Below are 23,227 nucleotides of genomic sequence, written 5' to 3' on the forward strand. Positions count from 1 at the left end.
AACATCAAAATCTAACTTCTCTGAAGCTGACTGCTTGGAAATTGAACGCTTGATTTTATCAAGACGTGGGTTTTCTGAGTCAGTTATTGATACCTTAATACAGGCTAGGAAACCTGTTACCAGAAAGATTTACCATAAGATATGGCGTAAATACCTATATTGGTGTGAATCCAAAGGTTACTCTTGGAGTAAGGTTAGGATTCCTAGGATATTGTCTTTTCTACAAGAAGGTTTAGAAAAGGGTTTATCTGCTAGTTCATTAAAGGGACAGATCTCAGCTCTGTCCATTCTGTTACACAAACGTCTGTCAGAAGTTCCTGACGTCCAGGCTTTTTGTCAGGCTTTGACCAGGATTAAGCCTGTGTTTAAAACTGTTGCTCCACCATGGAGTTTAAACCTTGTTCTTAATGTTTTTCAGGGCGTTCCGTTTGAACCCCTTCATTCCATTGATATAAAGTTGTTATCTTGGAAAGTTCTATTTTTAATGGCTATTTCCTCGGCTCGAAGAGTCTCTGAATTATCAGCCTTACATTGTGATTCTCCTTATTTGATTTTTCATTCGGATAAGGTAGTCCTGCGTACTAAACCTGGGTTCTTACCTAAGGTAGTTACTAACAGGAATATCAATCAAGAGATTGTTGTTCCTTCTTTATGCCCAAATCCTTCTTCAAAGAAGGAACGTCTACTGCACAACCTGGATGTAGTCCGTGCTCTAAAATTTTACTTACAGGCAACTAAGGAATTTCGACAAACGTCTTCTCTGTTTGTCATTTACTCTGGGCAGAGGAGAGGTCAAAAAGCTTCCGCTACCTCTCTTTCTTTTTGGCTTCGTAGCATAATTCGTTTAGCTTATGAGACTGCTGGACAGCAGCCTCCTGAAAGAATTACAGCTCATTCTACTAGAGCTGTGGCTTCCACTTGGGCCTTCAAGAATGAGGCCTCTGTTGAACAGATTTGCAAGGCTGCAACTTGGTCTTCGCTTCATACTTTTTCCAAATTTTACAAATTTGACACTTTTGCTTCATCGGAGGCTATTTTTGGGAGAAAGGTTCTTCAGGCAGTGGTTCCTTCTGTATAAAGAGCCTGCCTATCCCTCCCGTCATCCGTGTACTTTTGCTTTGGTATTGGTATCCCAGAAGTAATGATGACCCGTGGACTGATCACACTTAACAGAAGAAAACATAATTTATGCTTACCTGATAAATTCCTTTCTTCTGTAGTGTGATCAGTCCACGGCCCGCCCTGTTTTTAAGGCAGGTAAATATTTTTTGATTTATACTCCAGTCACCACTTCACCCTTGGCTTTTCCTTTCTCGTTGGTCCTTGGTCGAATGACTGGGAGTGACGTAGAGGGGAGGAGCTATATGCAGCTCTGCTGGGTGAATCCTCTTGCACTTCCTGTTGGGGAGGAGTAATATCCCAGAAGTAATGATGACCCGTGGACTGATCACACTACAGAAGAAAGGAATTTATCAGGTAAGCATAAATTATGTTTTTTTCTATTTACCTATCAAAACTATATTATTATTTTTAAGTAGACAACCTAAGGTATTGAGCTAGGCACATTTTAATATAAATCATGCCACCATTTCACCGTCAAACTTTTTTCACAAACTTTGGGGTTCTCACTGAAATTATTTACATATCACTTGTGCAGTCATAACATAAATGGATGTAAAAGCTTCTCTGTGTGATCCCTGCAGCTGCACACCACACTTCTTTTATTCCCGGCAGTGAAGGGGTTAATCAGGTAGCTTGTAAGGTTAATTTTAATGTAGTGTAGAGGTTACCCTCCCAGCTGACACCTCCCACTCCTGATACCTACCTAATCCCTCCCAAACAGCTCTCTTCCCTCCCTCACCCCTCATCTTAGCTACTAGCAGACAGTCTGCCAATATGAAAATTGAAGGCATTAATATTTTTTTTTCATATATATAACCCTCCCCCCTAGCTAGTGTCCGCCATCTTAAGTACTGCCATTACTGCACCAGCAGAGGATCGTTACAGACGGTGACACACACAGTGTCACTGTCTGTAAAGATCTAGCATCTGCTTTCGTGCTCTGGTTCCATATGCAGGCAGATTCCTGGAGCTCAGGAACTCCAGCTCTCGGCTGTAAGTTAGCCGAGACTGCGGGAGCTTCCTGCAGCTCCGACGTATATATATATATATATATATATTTACGGTACGATAGGCAAAATACCACACAACGTATATATACGTCTGATTGGGCGAAGGGGTTAAATTATCACAATTTCTTTGTTCTTTTTTATCCTTTGTTGAAGGAACAACAATGCACTACTAGGAGCTAGCTGAACACATTAAGTAAACCAATGCCAAGAATCATATATGTGCAGCTACCAATGAGCAGCTAGCTCACAGTAGTGCTTTGCTGCTCCTGAGCCTACTTAGGTATTCTGTTCAACAAACGATAGCAAGAGAACAAAGCAAATTAGACAATAGAAGTAAATTGGAAAGTTGTTTAAATTGACATGCTCTATGTAAAATGTTGGGTTTCATGACCTTTTAAGGAATCCATTATTTAAAAAATGGTAACAATAAAAAAATGTAGTTTTCCTAGTTTATACTTGAGATTAGCAATAACATGCACTCATATTATTTGCTGGATCATTGGTCTAGACCACTGGTTTTTAAACCTGTCCTCAGGCCTCCCCAACAGACCAGGTTTTCAGGATTACCTTGGATGAGAGCAGGTAAAAACATAATTTATGCTTACCTGATAAATTTATTTCTCTTGTGGTGTATCCAGTCCACGGATCATCCATTACTTGTGGGATATTCTCCTTCCCAACAGGAAGTTGCAAGAGGATCACCCACAGCAGAGCTGCTATATAGCTCCTCCCCTAACTGCCATATCCAGTCATTCGACCGAAACAAGCTGAGAAAGGAGAAACCATAGGGTGCAGTGGTGACTGAAGTTTAATTAAAATTTAGACCTGCCTTAAAAGGACAGGGCGGGCCGTGGACTGGATACACCACAAGAGAAATAAATTTATCAGGTAAGCATAAATTATGTTTTCTCTTGTTAAGTGTATCCAGTCCACGGATCATCCATTACTTGTGGGATACCAAAGCTTAAGTACACGGATGATGGGAGGGACAAGGCAGGAACTTAAACGGAAGGAACCACTGCCTGTAGAACCTTTCTCCCAAAAACAGCCTCCGAAGAAGCAAAAGTATCAAATTTTGAAAATTTTGAAAAGGTATGAAGCGAAGACCAAGTCGCAGCCTTGCAAATCTGTTCAACAGAGGCCTCATTTTTAAAGGCCCAGGTGGAAGCCACAGCTCTAGTAGAATGAGCTGTAATCCTTTCAGGGGGCTGCTGTCCAGCAGTCTCATATGCTAAACGGATTATACTCCGAAGCCAAAAAGAAAGAGGTCGCCGAGGCCTTTTGACCTCTCCTCTGTCCAGAGTAAATAACAAACAGGTGAGATGTTTGGCGAAAATCTTTAGTAGCCTGCAAGTAAAACTTCAATGCACGGACTACGTCTAGAATATGCAAAAGACGTTCCTTCTTTGAAGAAGGATTAGGGCATAATGATTGAACAACAATCTCTTGATTGATATTCTTGTTAGAAACCACCTTAGGTAAAAACCCAGGTTTTGTATGCAGAACTACTTTATCTGAATGAAAGATCAGATAAGGAGAATCACAATGTAAGGCAGATAACTCCGAGACTCTTCGAGCCGAGGAAATAGCCATCAGAAAAAGAACTTTCCATGATAGAAGTTTGATATCAATAGAATGAAGGGGTTCAAACGGAACCCCTTGAAGAACTTTAAGAACCAAGTTTAAGCTCCATGGGGGAGCAACAGGTTTAAACACAGGCTTAATTCTAACTAAAGCCTGACAAAATGCCTGAACGTCTGGAACTTCTGCCAGACGCTTGTGTAAAAGAATAGACAGAGCAGAAATCTGTCCCTTTAAAGAACTAGCTGATAGTACTTTGTCCAAACCCTCTTGGAGGAAGGACAATATCCTAGGAATCCTAACCCTACTCCATGAGTAATTCTTGGATTCACACCAATGAAGATATTTACGCCAAATCTTGTGGTAAATTTTCCTGGTGACAGGCTTTCGTGCCTGTATTAAGGTATCAGTTACTGACTCAGAGAAGCCACGCTTTGATAGGATCAAGCGTTCAATCTCCATGCAGTCAGTCTCAGAGAAAGTAGATTCGGATGATTGAAAGGACCTTGTATTAGAAGGTCTTGTCTCAGAGGCAGAGTGCATGGTGGAAAGGATGACATGTCCACTAGGTCTGCATACCAGGTCCTGCGTGGCCACGCAGGCGCTATCAATATCACCGATGCTCTCTCCTGTTTGATTTTTGGCAATCAGACGAGGGAGCAAAGGAAATGGTGGAAACACATAGGCCAGGTTGAAGAACCAAGGTGCTGCTAGAGCATCTATCAGTGCCGCTTCTGGGTCCCTGGACCTGAATCCGTAACAAGGAAGCTTGGCGTTCTGGCGAGATGCCATGAGATCCAATTCTGGTTTGCCCCAACGGAGAACCAATTGAGCAAACACCTCCGGATGGAGTTCCCACTCCCCCGGATGAAAAGTCTGACGACTTAGAAAATCCACCTCCCAGTTCTCTACCCCTGGGATATGGATCGCTGATAGGTGGCAAGAGTGAGTCTCTGCCCAGGGAATTATCTTGGAGACTTCTGACATCGCTAGGGAACTCCTGGTCCCCCCTTGATGGATGATGTAAGCCACAGTCGTGATGTTGTCCGACTGAAATCTGATGAACCTCAGTGTTGCTAACTGAGGCCAAGCTAGAAGAGCATTGAATATTGCTCTTAACTCCAGAATATTTATTGGGAGGAGTTTCTCCTCCTGAGTCCATGAACCCTGAGCCTTCAGGGAGTTCCAGACTGCACCCCAACCTAGAAGGCTGGCGTATGTTGTTACAATGGTCCAATCTGGCCTGTGAAAGGTCATACCTTTGGACAGATGGACCCGAGATAACCACCAGAGAAGAGAATCTCTGGTTTCCTGATCCAGATTTAGTAGAGGGGACATTTAATCTGTGTAATCCCCATTCCACTGACTGAGCATGCATAATTGCAGCGGTCTGAGATGCAGGCGCGCAAATGGCACTATGTCCATCGCCGCTACCATTAAGCCGATTACTTCCATGCACTGAGCCACCGTGGGGCGCGGAATGGAGTGAAGAACACGGCAAGCATTTAGAAGTTTTGATAACCTGGACTCCGTCAGGTAAATTTTCATTTCTATAGAAGGAGGTCTGATGACAGGTTTGAAAACCAGTGGTCTATTTATAAATATTAGTTTGTGAATCTGAGATCTCACTGAAAAAAACATTGCAACATTGCTGGCGAAAAAGGGCAAGAGTCTTAGAGATTTATTCCCAAATGTTGCGTCGCTGTTTAGGTTAAAAAATCCAACACACTTAGAACATCATCAACCACTTTTTCACATCTGCAAGTTCGCTGATATAAAATACTGTTCTATCCAGTGAAACTATTTGAACATAACAAAACAACCACACAAATATTTAACATTTTACACACATTTCTAAGTGCTGCGGTTGTATTTATTGTTTTTCAGTGTTGCTAAACAGTTCTTGGAGATATCATGTATTGGATCATTAAGTACAACTATATATGTTAATGGCAGGAACACCAACTGGCGATCAGCTAGAAACATAGGTGACATCAGGGCCGCCATCAGGGAGTGAATAGGGTGACTCCTTTCAGGGGCCCAGTGGGCCCCATGAGACAAGCACAACTATTAAATACATTTTTTTTTTTTTTTTTTTTTTTACATTTTGGCAGTCACCAGAGGTTGCTACAGCAGAGTGCTATTGAGCATGGGGAAATGTCATTACAAGGAGTAATGCATTAACATTTGAGAGGATTTCTGAGTCTGCACTAAACCACTATGCACAGTGTGAGACAGACTTGGCACTTAAGTTTGTACAGTGTGTGCCTGAGTCATATGGCAGATCACTTAGTAAATGTTTTTTTTTTATTTGTGCAATTTCGGATTGTAACTTCAGTGTGGTAGTTGTATGGTGGGGTCAGGGGTCCATAAAAAAAATTTTAAGCAATATGCAGCAGTGTATTTTATGATTATTTGACAATGCTGTAGAAATTCTATATTTAAAACCATGCAGAAATGTTTCCTCCTCAATACACAAATGGTAGGTGCCCTTTTTACAGATATGATTTTTTTAATTTATAAATATATTTTAATTACATTCCAGTTTACTGACCCTTTATGCAAGGATTTTCCAGATGCCAGGAGGCATTTTATCTAAGATTTTTACATCTGCATAAAATGTTATACTCTCAGGCTAAGATTGCTCAGTGTTTGAAATGAGGCAGGTTAACTTAAAGGGACAGTCTACACCAGAATTGTTATTGTTTTAAAAGATAGATAATCCCTTTATTACCCATTCCCCAGTTTTGCATAACCAACACAGTTATATTAATATACTTTTTACCTCTGTGATTATCTTGTATCTAAGCCTCTGCAAACTGCCCCTTTATTTCAGTTCTTTTGACAGACTTGCAGTTTAGCCAATCAGTGTCTGCTCCCAGATAACTTCACTTGCACGAGCACAGTGTAATCTATATGAAACACATGAACTAACACCCTCTAGTGGTGAAAAACTGTTAAAAAGCATTCTGAAAAGAGGTGGCCTTCAAGGTCTAAGAAATTAGCATATGAACCTCATAGGTTAAGCTTTCAACTAAGAATACCAAGAGAACAAAGCAAAATTGGTGATAAAAGTAAATTGGAAAATTGTTTAAAATTACATGCCCTATCTGAATCATGAAAGTTTATTTTGGCCTAGACTGTCCCTTTAACACTGTTCAGTTTACACTACAGCTGATTTAATTTTTAAATACATATAAACAAGCCTAAATCCTGCATTTAACCAGATCTAATTGTATGAGACTGAGTACCACAGCTTATAGTTCCACCAAGACGATATAGAGTACCGCATTTTCAAAATCCATAAGTACAGCTGGCAGATTTGAAGTGGTGCTCTTGGTTGGGGAAAAAGGGGAACCCCAAACATACAGTATGTCAACCTTTCAAAAGTACTTTTCTTAATCTACCCATTCTGACAGATCAATAATGTACAATTTTGAATTAACAGAACTATTTTTCTTTGCTCATTTACAATATGATTCTTTAAAAAGTGATCTCTTCATTTCTGCTATTTTGTTATCATGCATGTCACACACTGTTGATTTAGGGGATGACAATGTGCAGACATTTTACCTCCTGTGAGTGTTGCTGTGAGTGTCTGTGTTTATGTCTTTGTTGGTGTCTCTATGAGTGTGTATGTACAGTATTTCTTTTCTGTGGGTCTCCCTGTGAGGGTTTATTTCTGTCTTTGTGCATTTTCTGTGGATGTCTCTGTGAGGGTGTGTGTGTATATGTAAGTCTGTGTGTGTTTTCTGTTAGTGTCTCTGTGTGTGTGTGTTTTCTGTGGGTGTCTGTGAGTGTGTATGTCTTTGTGTGTTTTCTGAGACTGTCTCTGTGGGTGTTTCCTTGGGTGTATGTGCAAGTTTGTGTTTGAGTTTGTGTGTGTGTCCATTGTCTGTTCCTTAGGACATTTTGACCTTACTACTGAGTTCTGTGTTTGTGTGTTACTACCTTTACAACATTTCCAAGTTTGTCTACACTTAAGAATAAAGTGCATATACGTTTTCTAGTGGCGGCCCTGGGTGACATGAGCCTCTATGAAATTCAAAAGATGATCTCACCTCAGCAACGAGACCCATAAAACCACTAAAACATCAACAGCTAACGTGATAAAACACTGAAAGGTCTCCATTATGTGCAGAGAGTTTTAAGAATCAAATTATATACACTGGGATACAATGAATATATACAGGTGTGTGTGTTTGTGTATATACATTTCCACAGAAGGGCAGTCTCACTCTAAATTTTTAAATCCAGGGTGCTGGCAAAAGTCTGAGGAAGGGGCGTTTAACTCCGAAACGTCACAATAAAGGTGTGATGATATTAAAATCCAAAGAGTGCCGCCTGGCCTATTTACTATGTTTTAAACACAGCAATCACAATCACACAAACACAGTAGTGCAATTTTCTCAGGAAAAAAGCTTCACCAAGCAGCAACTTAAAGGAATAGTTTAGTCAAAATGAAACTTTTTTTAGCCACGAATCAGCAAGCGCTACCCAGGTGCTGAATAAAAAATGGGCCAGCTTCTAAGCTTACATTCTTGCTTTTTCAAATAAAGATATCAAGAGAACAAAGAAAAATTGATAATAGGAGAATATTAGAAAATTGCTTAAAATGGCATGCTCTGTCTGGATCACAAAGTTTAATTTTGACTAGACTATTCCTTTAAACCTACCTTCTGCTGATGAGTCAAAAAAAGTCAAAATGGCTGTACAGAAGTGGTTTATCTTGCTGCATCCTACCCGATAAAGGGGATTTCTGTGTTTAAAACCGTACTTGGAAGCAAAAACTGTCAGATATTGTGTATCTAATTTACATATCTCACACAAACTCCCCTGGTGTATTGGTAACAATGTATACAGAGTACTTCTGGGGGTAAGAAAGCGGGGATACTTGTCTAGATTTGCAAATCCTTTATACAATAATTATATATCTTTTACTTTTATGTAACAGAGTATTTTAATATCATGGTTTTATCTCCACTATAACTCAAATGAGTTTTGCTGTGTGTGTGTGTGTATATAGATAGATAGATAGATAGATAGATAGGGCAACCCTATCATAACCACTATTTGTTCAACACCAATAACTTCATATAAAAATCACAGAGAATTTATCCCAAGAAAAGAAGGTAGAATACTTAGCAAAATTCTCTAATGTGTTTACTAGGGTAGGGTGTGACCTATTATATGCCATTCAAAGGCTATATGTTAGTATACTTGGACTAGGCTGAAAGCCTTGTCTAGATAACAAATGTGTATCGGGGTGGGGGTTTGAAGGCTTTCTTACATGAACTAGGCCTGTTATTTTAAACAGTTGGGTTTAAAAAGTGTCTATCTGAATATTGCAGGGATAAATTGCTAAAGTTATGTCACCACACTCATCAGCAGCACAAGGAGTACCTGTGAATGTGACAATTACATTTTACTTTTGTTTACAAACAGCTCATTTCCCTTTATTTTGTCATTTGAAATGGCTGCATTTGACAGTTCAATCCTCTGCCTAAATTGAAAATATGTATACTGCACTATTCTCTATCAAATTTCTGCAGCTGATTTCTGCTGCTATGTTTACAAGAGGCAGCAGCAGAAATCAACTTCCTAATGCAGGATGAACTAGAGAGCGAGTGCCCAGTCCATTTGAAAGGGTGTTTCTGCCACTACATGCAATTCAAATAACTCTTATCACATTATCCATTTAAAGCTGATTGTGGTTTGAAGCTAATAGTAAGGGTATGTCTGAGTTCCACAAGGCTGTTTACGCACTGGCCATAAAGAGAATTCCCTCTGCTTCATTGGTGGACAGAAAACATACCTCACAAGCATAAAAACTATCTTTTGTTTTTCTCAGAACACAACAGTAACGTGTTACAGAAAACAAACACTGTAATAATTTGTAAAAATGCAACAAAGAAATACATTACTTTGATGTCCCTTTAATGATTGATAAAAGCCACCTCTTTGTAAAGCTCTTCACATCTCAGCTATTGTGTGTACTTCCTGAACTCAGGATAACATTTTTTCAAACCTAAGTGGGTTTTTTTTTAATTGTATTTAAATTTCTAATAATAATAATCTAGATTTCAAAGGAAAATGCTATTGTGTTTCTTAATTTAGGAAGATCTATTGGAACACGCAGAGGGGGAATCTGAAGGAGAGGAGTCTGCACAAGGGGCAGGCTCTCCAGACTCCATCACTGGGACTGCAGAAGAACCAGTAAGTGTATATACAGTATTCTTGTCCTGTGAGTTTTATATTCAATAAAGTACCAAAACAATGTTAATATTGTGTGCATATTATGTATACAATTTGCTTTAAGTGCCCTTAATCTTAACAAGATCAAAAAGTATAAGAGCATTTGGCTTACAATGGTGCCCTCTAGGGTTTAATATGTGTATTGCTGATTACACTTTCTGTGACCATTATTTACATCTCAATATGTTTTCAGTGGGATTCTATTGGTGCTATGCACAACATTATTTTTTTTCTGTGTTTATTTATATTAGGAACCTGCTGGTTATACTTCCCCTAAGAAAGCTAGTTCAACCAGAGAGACGCCTATTTCTCCACAGCTAAGTGACATGGTTAGCAGTAATCAGAGTATGCGTCCCACCTCTTCAAGGGCCAGCAGTCGGAGGTCCTTACAGACCCAAAGCATGGAAAATATTGCAGCTTCAGGTAACAGGACCCTCTGTTAGCTTTTCTATACATATAATGTCAACATACAACTATTATTATGTGATGATGCATCTTTCCCTCTCTGTCTACTACATGTTATCTCACATTAAGTTTACTTTATCTGTTTTGGGTTCAGGTGACACAGGAGTTGTGACCTCTTCCCCATACTCAGCTCTCCATCAGTTCAGCCAGCAGCTGGGTGACAGCGATGATGAGAATCAAGAGCAAGAAGCCAGATCAGAGGGGGGTGATGGTGACTTTGAGGAAGAGTCAGATCTGGTGGTGCTTGATCCTGATCATGTAAGAATTCCAACAAAGGGTTCTATCCAAAGACTGAGAGTTTCTTTCTTTCTGCATCTCTGCTTCCTGACACTACTTCCTGAAGGGAAGAAGCACTATGATTGCTTTACCACATACAAGAGATCTTTAATCACTGTCACTAAAGCTTTTTATCTGATCACATAGGTCTTTTACATCCTATCAATTGCCCTTAACTTTGGTTAACACATTTAACCAAACATAATTGTTTTTTTCTTGCCAGCCTTTGATGAACAGATTCCAGACTGCTCTCAAGAACTACCTCAGCAAACAGTTAAACAATCTGGATATGGAACTACGTGAAATGGTATATATAGAACAGCAGGTGTACTGCTTACCGGTGTGTAAGATGAATCTTCCAGACCATGGGGGGGGGGGGGGCTCTTTGTCAGCACTAACAGGACCATGAACAGAGACTATGGGCCTAATTCTCTAAAGCTCTCTAATTTTTGCTTTGGGAACTGTGTATCTTATGAAGAATACTTCAGTAATATTCTTTATGCTAAGGAGAAACACTTACTTTACAGTAAAATAATCTGATAATTTCTCTCTATGCCGGCGAGTTTTTGAAAATCAGGCCCTATTTCTGATGCAGATGCCTCTGTGATCAGAAACGTGATACACTCTGTATATTTCTGCATCCTTTCAGCACTTTATACCCCACGGTTTAATACGTACCTTAACAATTAGGGGTATAGATAATTTATCTAATGATTTTTTTTACAAAATTCACCATTACAATGTATCTATTTTTGCAGGAAATCACTTGAGTTCACGGCTGAGGTTTTTTTGAGGAATAATTAAATTGCAGGTAAGTTTTGGAATACTACTCTAACTCTGTAATGTGGCCTTTTTACAGAATTCTTCCTTTAAAAAAAATAAAACGGAACGAGAGGAACTTGGTGTGATCCTGTATGGAATACAACAGGAACTTGCACGTTTGCAGATGGGGCTGGAGAAACATCAAGATAAACACTCCCAGGTCTCTGTGGTGCGCCGGCAGAAAGAGGAGGAGCTGGAAAAAATCCGAAATTTGTACAAGAACACTCACCAGATAACAAACGAAGAACGCAAGAAAGGTCAGAAACAGCTTTTTTCAACTAAACTTGTTCTCTCTCCCACTTACCACCCAAAATCATCAAGAACATTACATATTTTACTATTTTATTAATTTGACATCTTGTATCTGGTTATAATAATCTTATCAACCAGTACCATGCTAAATCCTTTTTCCATCTCGCTAAAATAAAGAATAAAACTAGAAACCTCTTTCTATTATAGTATAGTGTCCACGTACCATTGCTTAAAGGGCCATGATACCCAAATGTTGAAACACTTGAAAGTGATGCAGTATAACTGTAAAAAGCTGACTAGAAAATATCACCTGAACATATCTATGTAAAAAAGAAAGATATTTTACCTCAAAAGTCTCTCAGTAGCCACATCCCATTGTAAAGGACTTCTAAGCAGCAAATTAGTATGTCTGTCCTGGGACAGCGGAAGGAGCGAGCTTATGTGCACTCTCATCTTATTTCCCTATTCAGCGTAAGGAAGTTTACAATGAAATCTCATGAGATCACAGTAAAAAAGTTCATGACCTCAGCACTGCTGATGCTGATTGGCTGCTGTTCATTTATTCTTTTCTTTTTTTTACCTGCAGCTGAGCAGCAGTTGAGTATAACTTTTTACACAGAACTTACTCTGCTGAGCTGAGGAAATTGTGAGGTAAAATATCTTCCTTTTTTACATAGAGATGCTCAGGTGATATTTTCCTGTCAGCTTTTTACAGTTATACTGCATCAGTTTCAAGTGATTTAGCATATGAGTATTATGTCCCTTTAATTATAAAATGGAAAAATATTTGCTGAGATGGAAGGAATGGCCACACACAATACATACTGTATAACCTGTGTTACATATAGGGCCTACTTTTCATTGTGGGATAGGGATGGAATCTGAGTTTTAAAGGGACATATATTTTTTTCATGAAAAAAGTAGCGGTTAAATTAAAGCTATTGATAATGAAACTAAATAGAAATAAATGTTTGCCCAGCTTCCTGTCTTTACAAACACAACAAGAGAATGTAGTTTTATTCAGTATATAACATATATATAATATAAAAAAAACAACAACAAAAACCTTTTATATCCCTTTAATCTTTAAATGAGCCCTAACAGTGATGTGTGTGTAAGGGTTAGAACCAAGTGAATGTAAGGGTTAAAACTATATTTTCTCTGTCCCTAGAGATGATTTCTGACGTCAGATATTTGAATTCCCTGTGGTTTACAAAAATCTCTTATTACATCTAGAGGTTTTGTATCAAATATCTGTAATCAAGATATCTATACTCTTAAAAGCTTTAACCCACTATGGCCTAGATAACAATTGGCGTGCAACTGGTAGTACAGGGTGCCTTATCAATATTGTGGGGGCACGCTAAAATTAGCTGGTTGTCTGGTATTACATGTCCATGGTAATACAGAATTACCAGAGAATGTTTAGCACTCATGTTACAAGTTGTGAGTTAAGTGTCACACTCAAGCTCAAAGCATAACAGTGCTATAATACTTAGCTTGATACCTTAGAGCCCTTCCCTGTCAAACACTTTGACATATACCATATCCCATTAAAATATAAATACTTTTAATAGCATTGTTCTTCACTTAAAAGGATTTTTTTGTTTAAATATATTTAGTCAAGTTGGACTAGCGCACCTTCAGGTTAGTGAGCAAGCAAAATTCAGAACAGGATTTTGTAGCACTCCCCATATAAGTCTAACTGCAGCCGCACTCTGAGACTTCCAGGTATTAGCGTGCCTGAGGCTTTCTCTTGAACAATAACTTTCCACTTGTAATATGAGCGCAAGAAGAGGAGCGCTATTGATTTAACTTGAGCAGTGTTACTGCTCAATAGCTCTAATATTTTTTCACCCCACTTGAAATCTAGCCCTATATGTTGAATTGCACCCCCTTTTTTATGGTGCTAGTTAATGTTTAAAGTCTATAATGAAGAACAATGCTTTTACATATTTTCATCTACTTGACTGCAAAAGGCTCCAATGCACTTATATGTATTTATGTGTTTATATGTGTACATATGTCATAACACCTGCGACCTCATATCTTTGAGCCCTTATAACTTTTTTATACAATTTAAAAAAAAATGTATGCTTACTTGATAAATTTCTTTCTTTCCGGTCATGGAGAGTCCACAACATCATTCCAATTACTAGTGGGATATTCAACTCCTGGCCAGCAGGAGGAGGCAAAGAGCATCCCAGCAAAGCTTTTAAGTGTAATTTCGCTTACCCATAATCCCCAGTCACTCAGCCGAAGGAAAATAGAAAAAGAAGAAACACAAGGGTGAAAAGGTGCCTGAGGTTTTCTCAAAAAAACTGCCAAATTATAATTAAAAAGAAGGCGGGGTCATGGACTCTCCATGTCCGGAAAGAAAGACATTTATCAGGTAAGCATAAATTTTGTTTTCTTTCCTATGACATGGAGAGTCCACCACGTAATCCCAATTACTAGTGGAAACCAATACCCAAGCTAGAGGACACGGAATGAACAGGGAGGGAGAAAAAGACAGGAGGACCTAAACAGAAGGCACCACTGCTTGAAGAAGCCTTCTCCCAAAAGAAGCCTCGGCCGAGGCAAAAGTATCAAATTTGTAGAATTTGGAAAAAAGTATGCAGAGAGGACCATGTTGCCGCCCTACAAATGTGTTCCACAGAAGCTTCATTTTTGAATGCCCAAGAAGAGGAGACAGCCCTAGTGGAATGATCCATAATTCTCTCAGGAGGCTGCTGCAGTCTCATAAGCCAAACAAATCAAACTTCTCAACCAGAGAGACAGAGTAGTAGAAGTGGCCTTCTGACCCTTACGCTTTCCAGAGAAAAGAACAAACAGGGCAGAAGATTGCCGAAAATCTTTAGTAAATTGCAAGTAAAATTTTAGAGCCCGCACAACATCCAAGTTATGCAAAAGACGTTCCTTATGAGAAGAAGGATTAGGACTAAAAGAAGGAACTACAATTTCCTGATTAATGTTTCGATCTGACACCACCTTAGGGAGAAAACCCAATTTAGAACAAAGGACCGCCTTATTAGCATGAAAAATAAGGTACGGGGAATCACACTGCAGAGCTGAAAGCTCAGACACTCTGCAAGCAGAAGAAATTGCAACAAGAAACAAAACCTTCCAAGATAACTTTAAGAACTAGATTAAGGCTCCACGGGGGAGCAACAGGTTTAAACACAGGCCTGATTTTAACCAGGGCCTGAACAAAGGCTTGAATATCTGGTAAGTCTGCCAGACGTTTGTGCAAAAGGATAGATACTGCAGAAATATGACCCTTTAGAGTACTAACCGATAGACCCTTCTCCAGGCCATCTTGAAGAAATGACAAAATCTGGGGAATCCTCACCCGGCTCCAGGAGAACCCCTTAGATTCGCACCAATAAAGATATTTACGCAATATCTTATGATAAATCTTGCGAGTGACAGGTTTGCGAGCCTGAAGCATAGTTTCAATGACCGCTTCAGAAAAACCATGTCTAGACAGAACTAGGTGTTAAATCTCAGAGCAGTCAACTTCAGAGAATCTATGTTTGGATGGAGGAAATGACCCTTAATTAGAAGGTCCTTCCTCTGAGGTAACCTCCAAGGAGGTAGAGATGACATCCTTACCAGATCTGCAAACCAGATCCTGTGCGGCCATGCAGGAGCTATTAGGATCACCGATGCTCTCTCCTGTTTGATACGAGCAATGACTTGTGAAAGGAGAGCAAACGGAGGAAACAGATATGCCAGAGAAAACCTCTAAGGAACCGCTAGAGCATCTATCAGAGCGGCTTGAGGATCTCTTGACCTCGAACCGTACTTTCGAACCTTGGCGTTTTGGCGGGACACCATCAGATCCAACTCTGGAACCTCCCACCTGAGGGTTATCTGAGAGAACACTTCCGGATGGAGAGCCCACTCCCCGAGATGAAAGGTCTGTCTGCTCAGAAAATCTGCCTTCCAGTTGTCCACTCCTGGGATGTGGAAGGCAGATAGAAGACAGATCGTGGGTTCCGCCCACTGCAGAATGCGAGTCACTTCCTTCATGCCAAGGAACTCCGAGTGGTGGTTGATGCAAGCCACTGAGGTGATGTTGTCCGACTCGAATCTGATAAACCGGACTAAAGACAGTTGAGACCATGCTGATAGGGCATTGAAGATAGCTCTCAACTCCAAGGTGTTTATGAGAAGAGAGGACTCTTCCCAAGACCACAGGCCCTGAGCCTTCAGAGAACCCCAAACAGCTCCCCAGCCTGACAAGCTGGCATCCGTAGTCACAATCTCCCAGGAAGGTCTCAAAAAGCAAGTGCCCGAGACAGATGTTCCTGTGACATCCACCACAAGAGAGAGTCTCTTGTTAGAGGGTCAAGATTTATTCTCTGTGATAAATCTGAATGGTCTCCGTTCCATTGACAGAGCATACAAAGCAGTGGTCGCAGATGGAACCGAGCAAAAGGAATGATGTCCATGGATACCACCATCAGACCAATCACCTCCATGCATTGAGCCACTGATGGATGAAAGGCAGACTGGAGAGAAAGGCAGGAAGCAAGAAGTTTAGATTTTCTGACCTCCATCAGGAAAATTTTCATAGACAGGGAATCTAGTATTGTCCCTAGGAAACACTTTGGTAGATGGGATTAGAGAACTCTTTTCCAAATTCACCTTCCATCCGTGGGAACGTAGAAAAGACAACAGCATCTCTGTATGAGATTGGGCTAGTTAAAAAGATGACACCTGAACCAGAATGTCGTCTAGATAAGGCACCACAGCAATTCCCTGGGATATGATTACTGCCTATAACGCTCCCAGAACCTTTGTGAATATTCTGGAAGCCATGGCCAGACCACACGGAAGGGCAACAAACTGGAAATGCTTGTCCAGAAAAGCAAATCTGAGAAACTGGTGATGATCCCTGTGAATGTGGACATGTAGGCACGCGTCCTTCAGGTCTTTGGTCATCATGAACTGACCCTCCTGGACCAATGGAAGAATGGAACGAATAGTTTCCATCTTGAAGGACGGAACCCTGAGGAATTTGTTAAGACACTTGATATCTAGGATGGGATGAAAGCTCCTTCCTTTTTGGGATCCACAAATAGATTTGAATAGAATCCTAGACCTTGTTCCCTTAGAGGAACTGGTGCTATGACACCCAGGGAGGATAGGTCCTTTACGCTATTTAAGAAGGCCTCCTTCTTTACCTGGTTTGAGGAAAATCTTGACAGGAGAAATCTGCCCCTTGGAGGGCAAGACTTGAATCCTATCCTGTAACCCGGGGATACTATGTTCACAGCCCATGGATCTGGGACATTGCTTATCCAAGCCTGTCGAAAAAGAGAAAGCCTGCCCCCCACCTGATTCAAATTTGGATCGGGGCAGACCCTTCATGCTGATTTAGAGTCAGCGGAAGGCTTCTTGTTTTGTTTTCCCTTATTCCAGGGCTAACTGGATTTCGAAGGGGACCTGGATTGGTCAGGTTTGGAAGAGGAAGGTGAGGACTTCTGTCCCTTAAAGTTGCGAAAGGAAAGTTGCCGACCTTTAGGTCTATTCTTCTTGTCCTGAAGAAGGAAAGATCCCTTTCCACCTGTAATCTCAGAAATGATCTCTGCGAGACCAGGTCCAAACAGAGTCTTACCCTTATAAGGTAAAGCCAAGAGCTTGGCCTTTGAAGAAACATCAGCCGACTAAGATTTTAACCACAGAGCTCGGCGTGCTAGTACAGTGAAGCTAGCTAGCTAGCTAGTTCCCAGTCTAATTATCTGCATGTTTGCATCACAAATGAAAGTATTGGCCAGTTTAAGGGCTTTGATCTCATCTTGTATCTCCTCTACCGTAGTTTCCTCTGAAATAAGATCGGACAAGGCATCGCACCAATAAGATGCTGCACCTGCAACTGTGGCAATATTTGCCGCAGGTTGCCACTGTAATCCTTGATGTATGTACATCTTTTTTAAGTAAGCCTCTAGCTTCTAATCCATTGGATCCTTAAAGGGACACTGTACCCAAAATTTTTCTTTCGCGATTCAAATTGAGCATGAAATTTTAAGCAACTTTCTAATTTACTCCTATTATAAAAATTTTTTTCATTCTCTTGGTATCTTTATTTGAAATGCAAGAATGTAAGTTTAGATGCCGGACCATTTTTGGTGAACAACCTGGGTTGTCCTTGCTGATTGGTGGATAAATCCATCCACCAATAAAAAAGTGCTGTCCAGAGTACTGAAACAAAAAAAAGCTTAGATGCCTTCTTTTTCAAATAATGATAGCAAGAGAACGAAGAAAAATTGATAATAGGAGTAAATTAGAAAGTTGCTTAAAATTGCATGCTCTTTCTGAATTACAAAAGAAAAAAATTGGGTACAGTGTCCCTTTAAAAGAGCAACTATCCTCTATAGCAGTGCTTTCCAAACTGTGTGTCGGGACACACTAGTGTGTCGGCAGCAGTGTGTAGGTGTGTTCCTGCTTCAGCACAAATTTTTTTCAATTAATTTTTTTTGGTTTCTGACTTTCCGCCTGCCTGCTACGCATATCACATGGTTGACACGTGATTGATACCTTGTGGGTCACAGATCATCTTAACCAATTGGCGCAGCTCAGTGGGAACTGAAACTATTCCCATTGGCGGCTTTGGCGGCACATTGACTCCTGACTGCATGTGTTGTCTCCTTAATTGGCATGTGACTGCATGTATAGTCATTGTATAGTCATTGTATAGTCATTGAGTGGGACAGCAGTGTGTTTGCAGTGTGGGCAGTAGTCAATCGGACTCACCGAGCTCAGAGGGCGGCAGCTTAAACGCTGAGCTGAAGTCAGAAGTCAGTGGATTTTTTTTGCAGCTAGCTCCCAGTAGTGCATTGCTGCTCTAGCTCTTGATATATGGATAGGAAGTGGAAACTTAAAAATGCTTGATGATGAAATGTGGGTATCTTTATCTAATATTCCACCAAATATTCCGAAACTGTGTTCATCCCATCAACCTCATACATCACATTAAAATAGTAAGTAGCTATTGGTGTTATTAAACTTTTTTTAATTCTTGCACATACATACTGTTACTTGTAAATTTCATTATTATATAATTTATGTATGTGTCCGTATCTCTTAAAACAAGTTAGTTTAATCTCCTTTTTGCTAGTACAACTGAATTAATTACTGTGTCGCGAAATGATGTAGGTCTAAAAAGTGTGTCACCAACATGAAAAGTTTGGAAAGCTCTGCTCTATAGGAATAGTAGGTCTCTTGGCAAGAGTAGAAATTGCTCCTTCTAGTTTAGGAACAGTGCGCCATGAGTCACGAATAGAATCAGCAACAGGAAACATCTTCTTAAAAACAGGGGAAGGGGAAAAAAGAACCCCTGGCTTATCCCATTCCTGAGCAATAGTTTCAGACATCTTCCTTGGGACAGAAAAAACCTCCTCAGAAGATGGGGAATCATAAACTCTATCCAATTTAGAAGACTTCGTGGGGTTGACAGCAACTGAAGGTTCAGAGTCGTCTAAAGTAGCTAGAACCTCTTTCAGTAGTAACTGGAGGTGTTCAAGCTTAAATCTAATATTAACCTCTTCAGTTTCTGAAGATTTTTCTGCTGAAGTGTCAGAGTCAGAGTGAGATCTCACCTTCAGAAGCTACTGAAGTATGCTCCTCATCAGACATCTAAGAATGATTGGCTAATGCAGACCTAGAGTCAGAAGTCTTACTATCAGGCAGATGTTTAGATTTTCTCTTATGCTTACCCAATGAAGGGAAAGCTGATAAAGCCGCTGTTACTGCAGACGAAATCTGAGCGGCTAAATCCCCAGGTAAATAAACACCTCCAGGTGGATGAGAGGACACAGAAGGCATAGTATGAGAAACAAGGCTTGGGACGTTTGAGTAGAAAGCTGAAGCATGTCACACACAGCATTATCCTGAGAGACAGTAGGCTCAGAAGGGAGTAATTTGTCCTTAAATTTTAAAGTCTTGGTTAAACAAGAGGAGCAAAATTGCATAGGCAGAACAATTTGAGCCTCTAAACAAAGTAAACATTTATCCATAGAGATGGACTGATCCTGTTGGTCCATGGCTATGAGGTAACAAGTACCACAAGTAATTGCAAAATTAAAAAAATTAAAAATAAAATTAAGCAATTTTAAATTCAAATAATTATCAATGAAAGTTAAATATCAAATGTTAATAATAATAACCATAGAAGTTAGCTTTTAGAAACAACCTCAGATAGCCTGAGGCTCCTACCACCAAAAGAAATACCACACTAGTAAGAGGAAAAAACAGACTCCTTGAAAAGATCCTCTCCTCTTAAACGATTCGGGTAGATGTAAATAAAGCTGACACAAGAAGAGCTGGAGATCCTCTCCTCCGTAGCAAATGCTTACTGTGGTCTCAACGGCACCGCTCCGCTAAACCGGAAGTGCTAAACCGGAAGCATCACGTGACCGGGCTAAAATAAACTGCGCAATATTTCTTCTAAGTGAAAAAATGTATGAAGTGATAGACAGTTAAAAAAGGCTCTTCCATTTAATACACAAATAAGCCCTTAATAGCCCATAGCCTCAATACATAGCCACAGGTTAAATAATAAAGGATATCCTTTACCATTAACCCCTTACATCCCTTAGCCAAATGTCAAGTCTCATTACTGAATTAAGTGTGCCAAATATTGTCTCATATTAAGTGTGCCAAATATATTGTCCCCATATGAATCCTTAAAAAAGGATTATTATGTCCCAGAAAAAAGGATCTGAAAAGGAGGTTTAACCTCTTAAGTGCTGCTGTCCTTCTGTACCTAGAAGGCAAAGTCACTTACCTTAGATCCAACTGCATGATAGATGCTGATCCTTAGGTGTGGCCTGCTCCCTGTCATGAACCTAAAGGAAAAGAAAGAACAGAGTAACCAACTCTGGCTTTCTACAAAGGGGTAGCAAAGTGTTAAAAGTAAAGCAAAGACTTCAGGTGCCTTCCTCTCACAGTCCCTAGAGCCCTCTTAAATAAACTCCAGAGTATGATATCAGCGTATGTGTGGGCAGGTAGGAGACAACGCACTAATGGAATAATTATGCAAAAACCTATCCACTTGGGAGGACTTGCGTTTCCTACTGTGATATTATATTACAATGCCGCTAGACTTTCACAGCTTATGAACTGGTCTGTGCCGGCAACCAGTTTTCGCTTGCAGGAAGTCGAGCAGGACATGCTGCCCAAGGGTATTGCATTATCTGACCTTCCATGGATCCCCCCTTATCTGAGAAGTAAACTTCTTATCAACCACCCTCTCATCCTTGATGCTCTTAAACATTGGGAGTCTAAAAGAGCGATATCAAATTTAGCCCCCCACCCTTCCCCTCTCTTTAAACTTTATACACTACTGGTGTCCCTATCTGAGACCCATATCTCTAAATGGGATACAGCCGCAGCCCTCTTTGTCATCAACTTATATAGAGATAATAGGCTAATGGACTTCACAATAGCTAGAGAACAATTTGGCCTTCCCACTACGTTACGCTTTGAGTATCTCCGTCTTACAAGCCTGCTGTCATCTTGGGGAATGGGAAAAATTGTTCCTAGACCAAGAACTACGTGGGAATCTAGGTGGGATTTGGGGAAACCTCTTAAGGGATCACTTTCTTTTCATTATCATGTATTAATCACCCCCACAACACCCACCAAACACAGTTAATATTTAACATGGGAGAAAGAGATTCACATAGTCACAGATGTATCCGAATGGCACAGAGAGCTGGTGGTGGCCAAAACATACCTACATTGCGCTACCTTGTGGGAGCTCTATTATAAGCTTACAGTGCAATGGCACTTGGTTCCTACCACGTTACACAAGTACTACAAAATTTTGCCGCTATGCTGGAGAGAATGTGGTAACCTAGGCATGCCTGTACACATTTGGTGGGAGTGTCCTAAAATTAAGGGATTGAGGAGAACGATCTTTAACATCCTACAGATCCTCCATATTAGTCTACCAATGCAACCAGCCTGAGGAAACGGCGCGGTAGACGCCGAGAAACACGTAGCATATAATACTGTTTGTTTTTAACTATTGTACTACAATTTATTGTATTGCTCTTTTTTAATATATCGTATAAAGTCTTTATTTTTTAAGCACTTTTTTGAGTCTCTTTTTATACGGCCATTCACTAAGGATTAATTGGGACCTTTTCCATCTGGGATCCTGATGTTTATGTGAACTGGGCCACTATAATAGCCTAGTATGTGTCATTTGCACCATTTGGTGCGCTACTAATTGTGAGTACCCTTATACCTGGGATTTGGATACGGGGTCTAAATACCTTATTGCTCTGCACTAGGAGTCGCCCTTGTTTTCTCCACATTTTAGATTGTTGAATCTTGCACTGATTCCAGGAGGAGCTGCCCATCTCTGTGCACAGTCTGCCGGGATACTGACAAGTTCCCAGAACGTTTCCCTAGGCATTACCTTTGCCTTCTCATATTGTGTGTATATTACTTTAAATTGTACTTCATATCACAACCCATTGGCTACACTAGGAGGCGCCCTTTTTTTCTTCTTCAATTTACCTACTCATGGCCACAACAATTAGCAGTGGCGAGAGACTGGAAGCAGCCGTCACCTCCTGCCCTTCCCAAAGTCATAGCCATCATGGATTATATTAGAGAAATGGAAACCTATGCCTTTAAAATATCGAATAAACTAGACCTACATCAGACCTCTATAATCACAACAGAGTTGTAGAACTCTCCTTAATAGGTGATTAAGCTATATGGAAAAGGGATCCCTTCCTTTCCTTTTTGTCCCTCTCTTCCTTCTCTTCTCCCCCCTTTTTTTGGGGAGAGAAGTGACTTAAGGTGCTTGATGACCAAACATGTAAAGCCCTGAATGCCATGATGTGCTTCAATGTGTTGCATACAAGTCTGGATATTACTCTTACCTATCTCTTACCTATGTTATGGTTATACTAGGAACAAAACAAGTTTTTCCTATATCGGTTGGTTGTTATGTAACCATCACATTAACCACTGTTCTACTATATTTCTTAAATTTTCAAGAACTGTAACTGAAAATGAGAGATTCTCATGTTAGTTGATCTTGTAATATGTAACGAATCTCAGCATTTAAATGTTAAGACAAGCTGATGCACTGGTAACTATGCAGAGTGATATGTGACATAGGATTGTATATTTTGGATCGGATGTATATATTGTACTGGTTTTTTTTTTCTCAAGAATCTCAATAAAAGATTTATTTAAAAAAAAAAGAAGTAAAGCAAAGACATCCTCGCCGCATTTTAACTGCTAAAAGCCACCACTACTCTTACTCAAGAGATTGACGTGGACACAGCTAGTCCCCAATCCTTGCTTGCAGGGAAAAGTACCCATAAAAGGATTAAAATCTTCAGACACCAACTTCGCACATCCTCCATTGACAGAGGCATAGAGAATGACTGGGGATTATGGGTAAGGGAAGT

The 23,227-nt window shown here is 40.1% G+C and overlaps 1 protein-coding gene across 1 annotated transcript in view; it reads left to right on the plus strand.

The window, feature by feature from the left end:
• The window catches only part of CCDC40 (coiled-coil domain containing 40), an 83,120-nt gene that overhangs the window by 21,102 nt on the left and 38,791 nt on the right, over nt 1–23,227 (plus strand). Inside the window, exons 3-7 of the mRNA XM_053706417.1 lie at nt 9,831–9,929; nt 10,220–10,391; nt 10,528–10,691; nt 10,933–11,016; nt 11,569–11,788. Coding sequence (XP_053562392.1) covers nt 10,295–10,391; nt 10,528–10,691; nt 10,933–11,016; nt 11,569–11,788 — 565 coding nt within the window. The 5' untranslated portion in view covers nt 9,831–9,929; nt 10,220–10,294. The remainder of the gene's footprint in view (nt 1–9,830; nt 9,930–10,219; nt 10,392–10,527; nt 10,692–10,932; nt 11,017–11,568; nt 11,789–23,227) is intronic.

The sequence above is a fragment of the Bombina bombina genome, chromosome 1 (genome assembly GCF_027579735.1).
Source record: "Bombina bombina isolate aBomBom1 chromosome 1, aBomBom1.pri, whole genome shotgun sequence".
In the NCBI taxonomy this organism is placed as follows: Eukaryota; Metazoa; Chordata; class Amphibia; order Anura; family Bombinatoridae; genus Bombina; species Bombina bombina.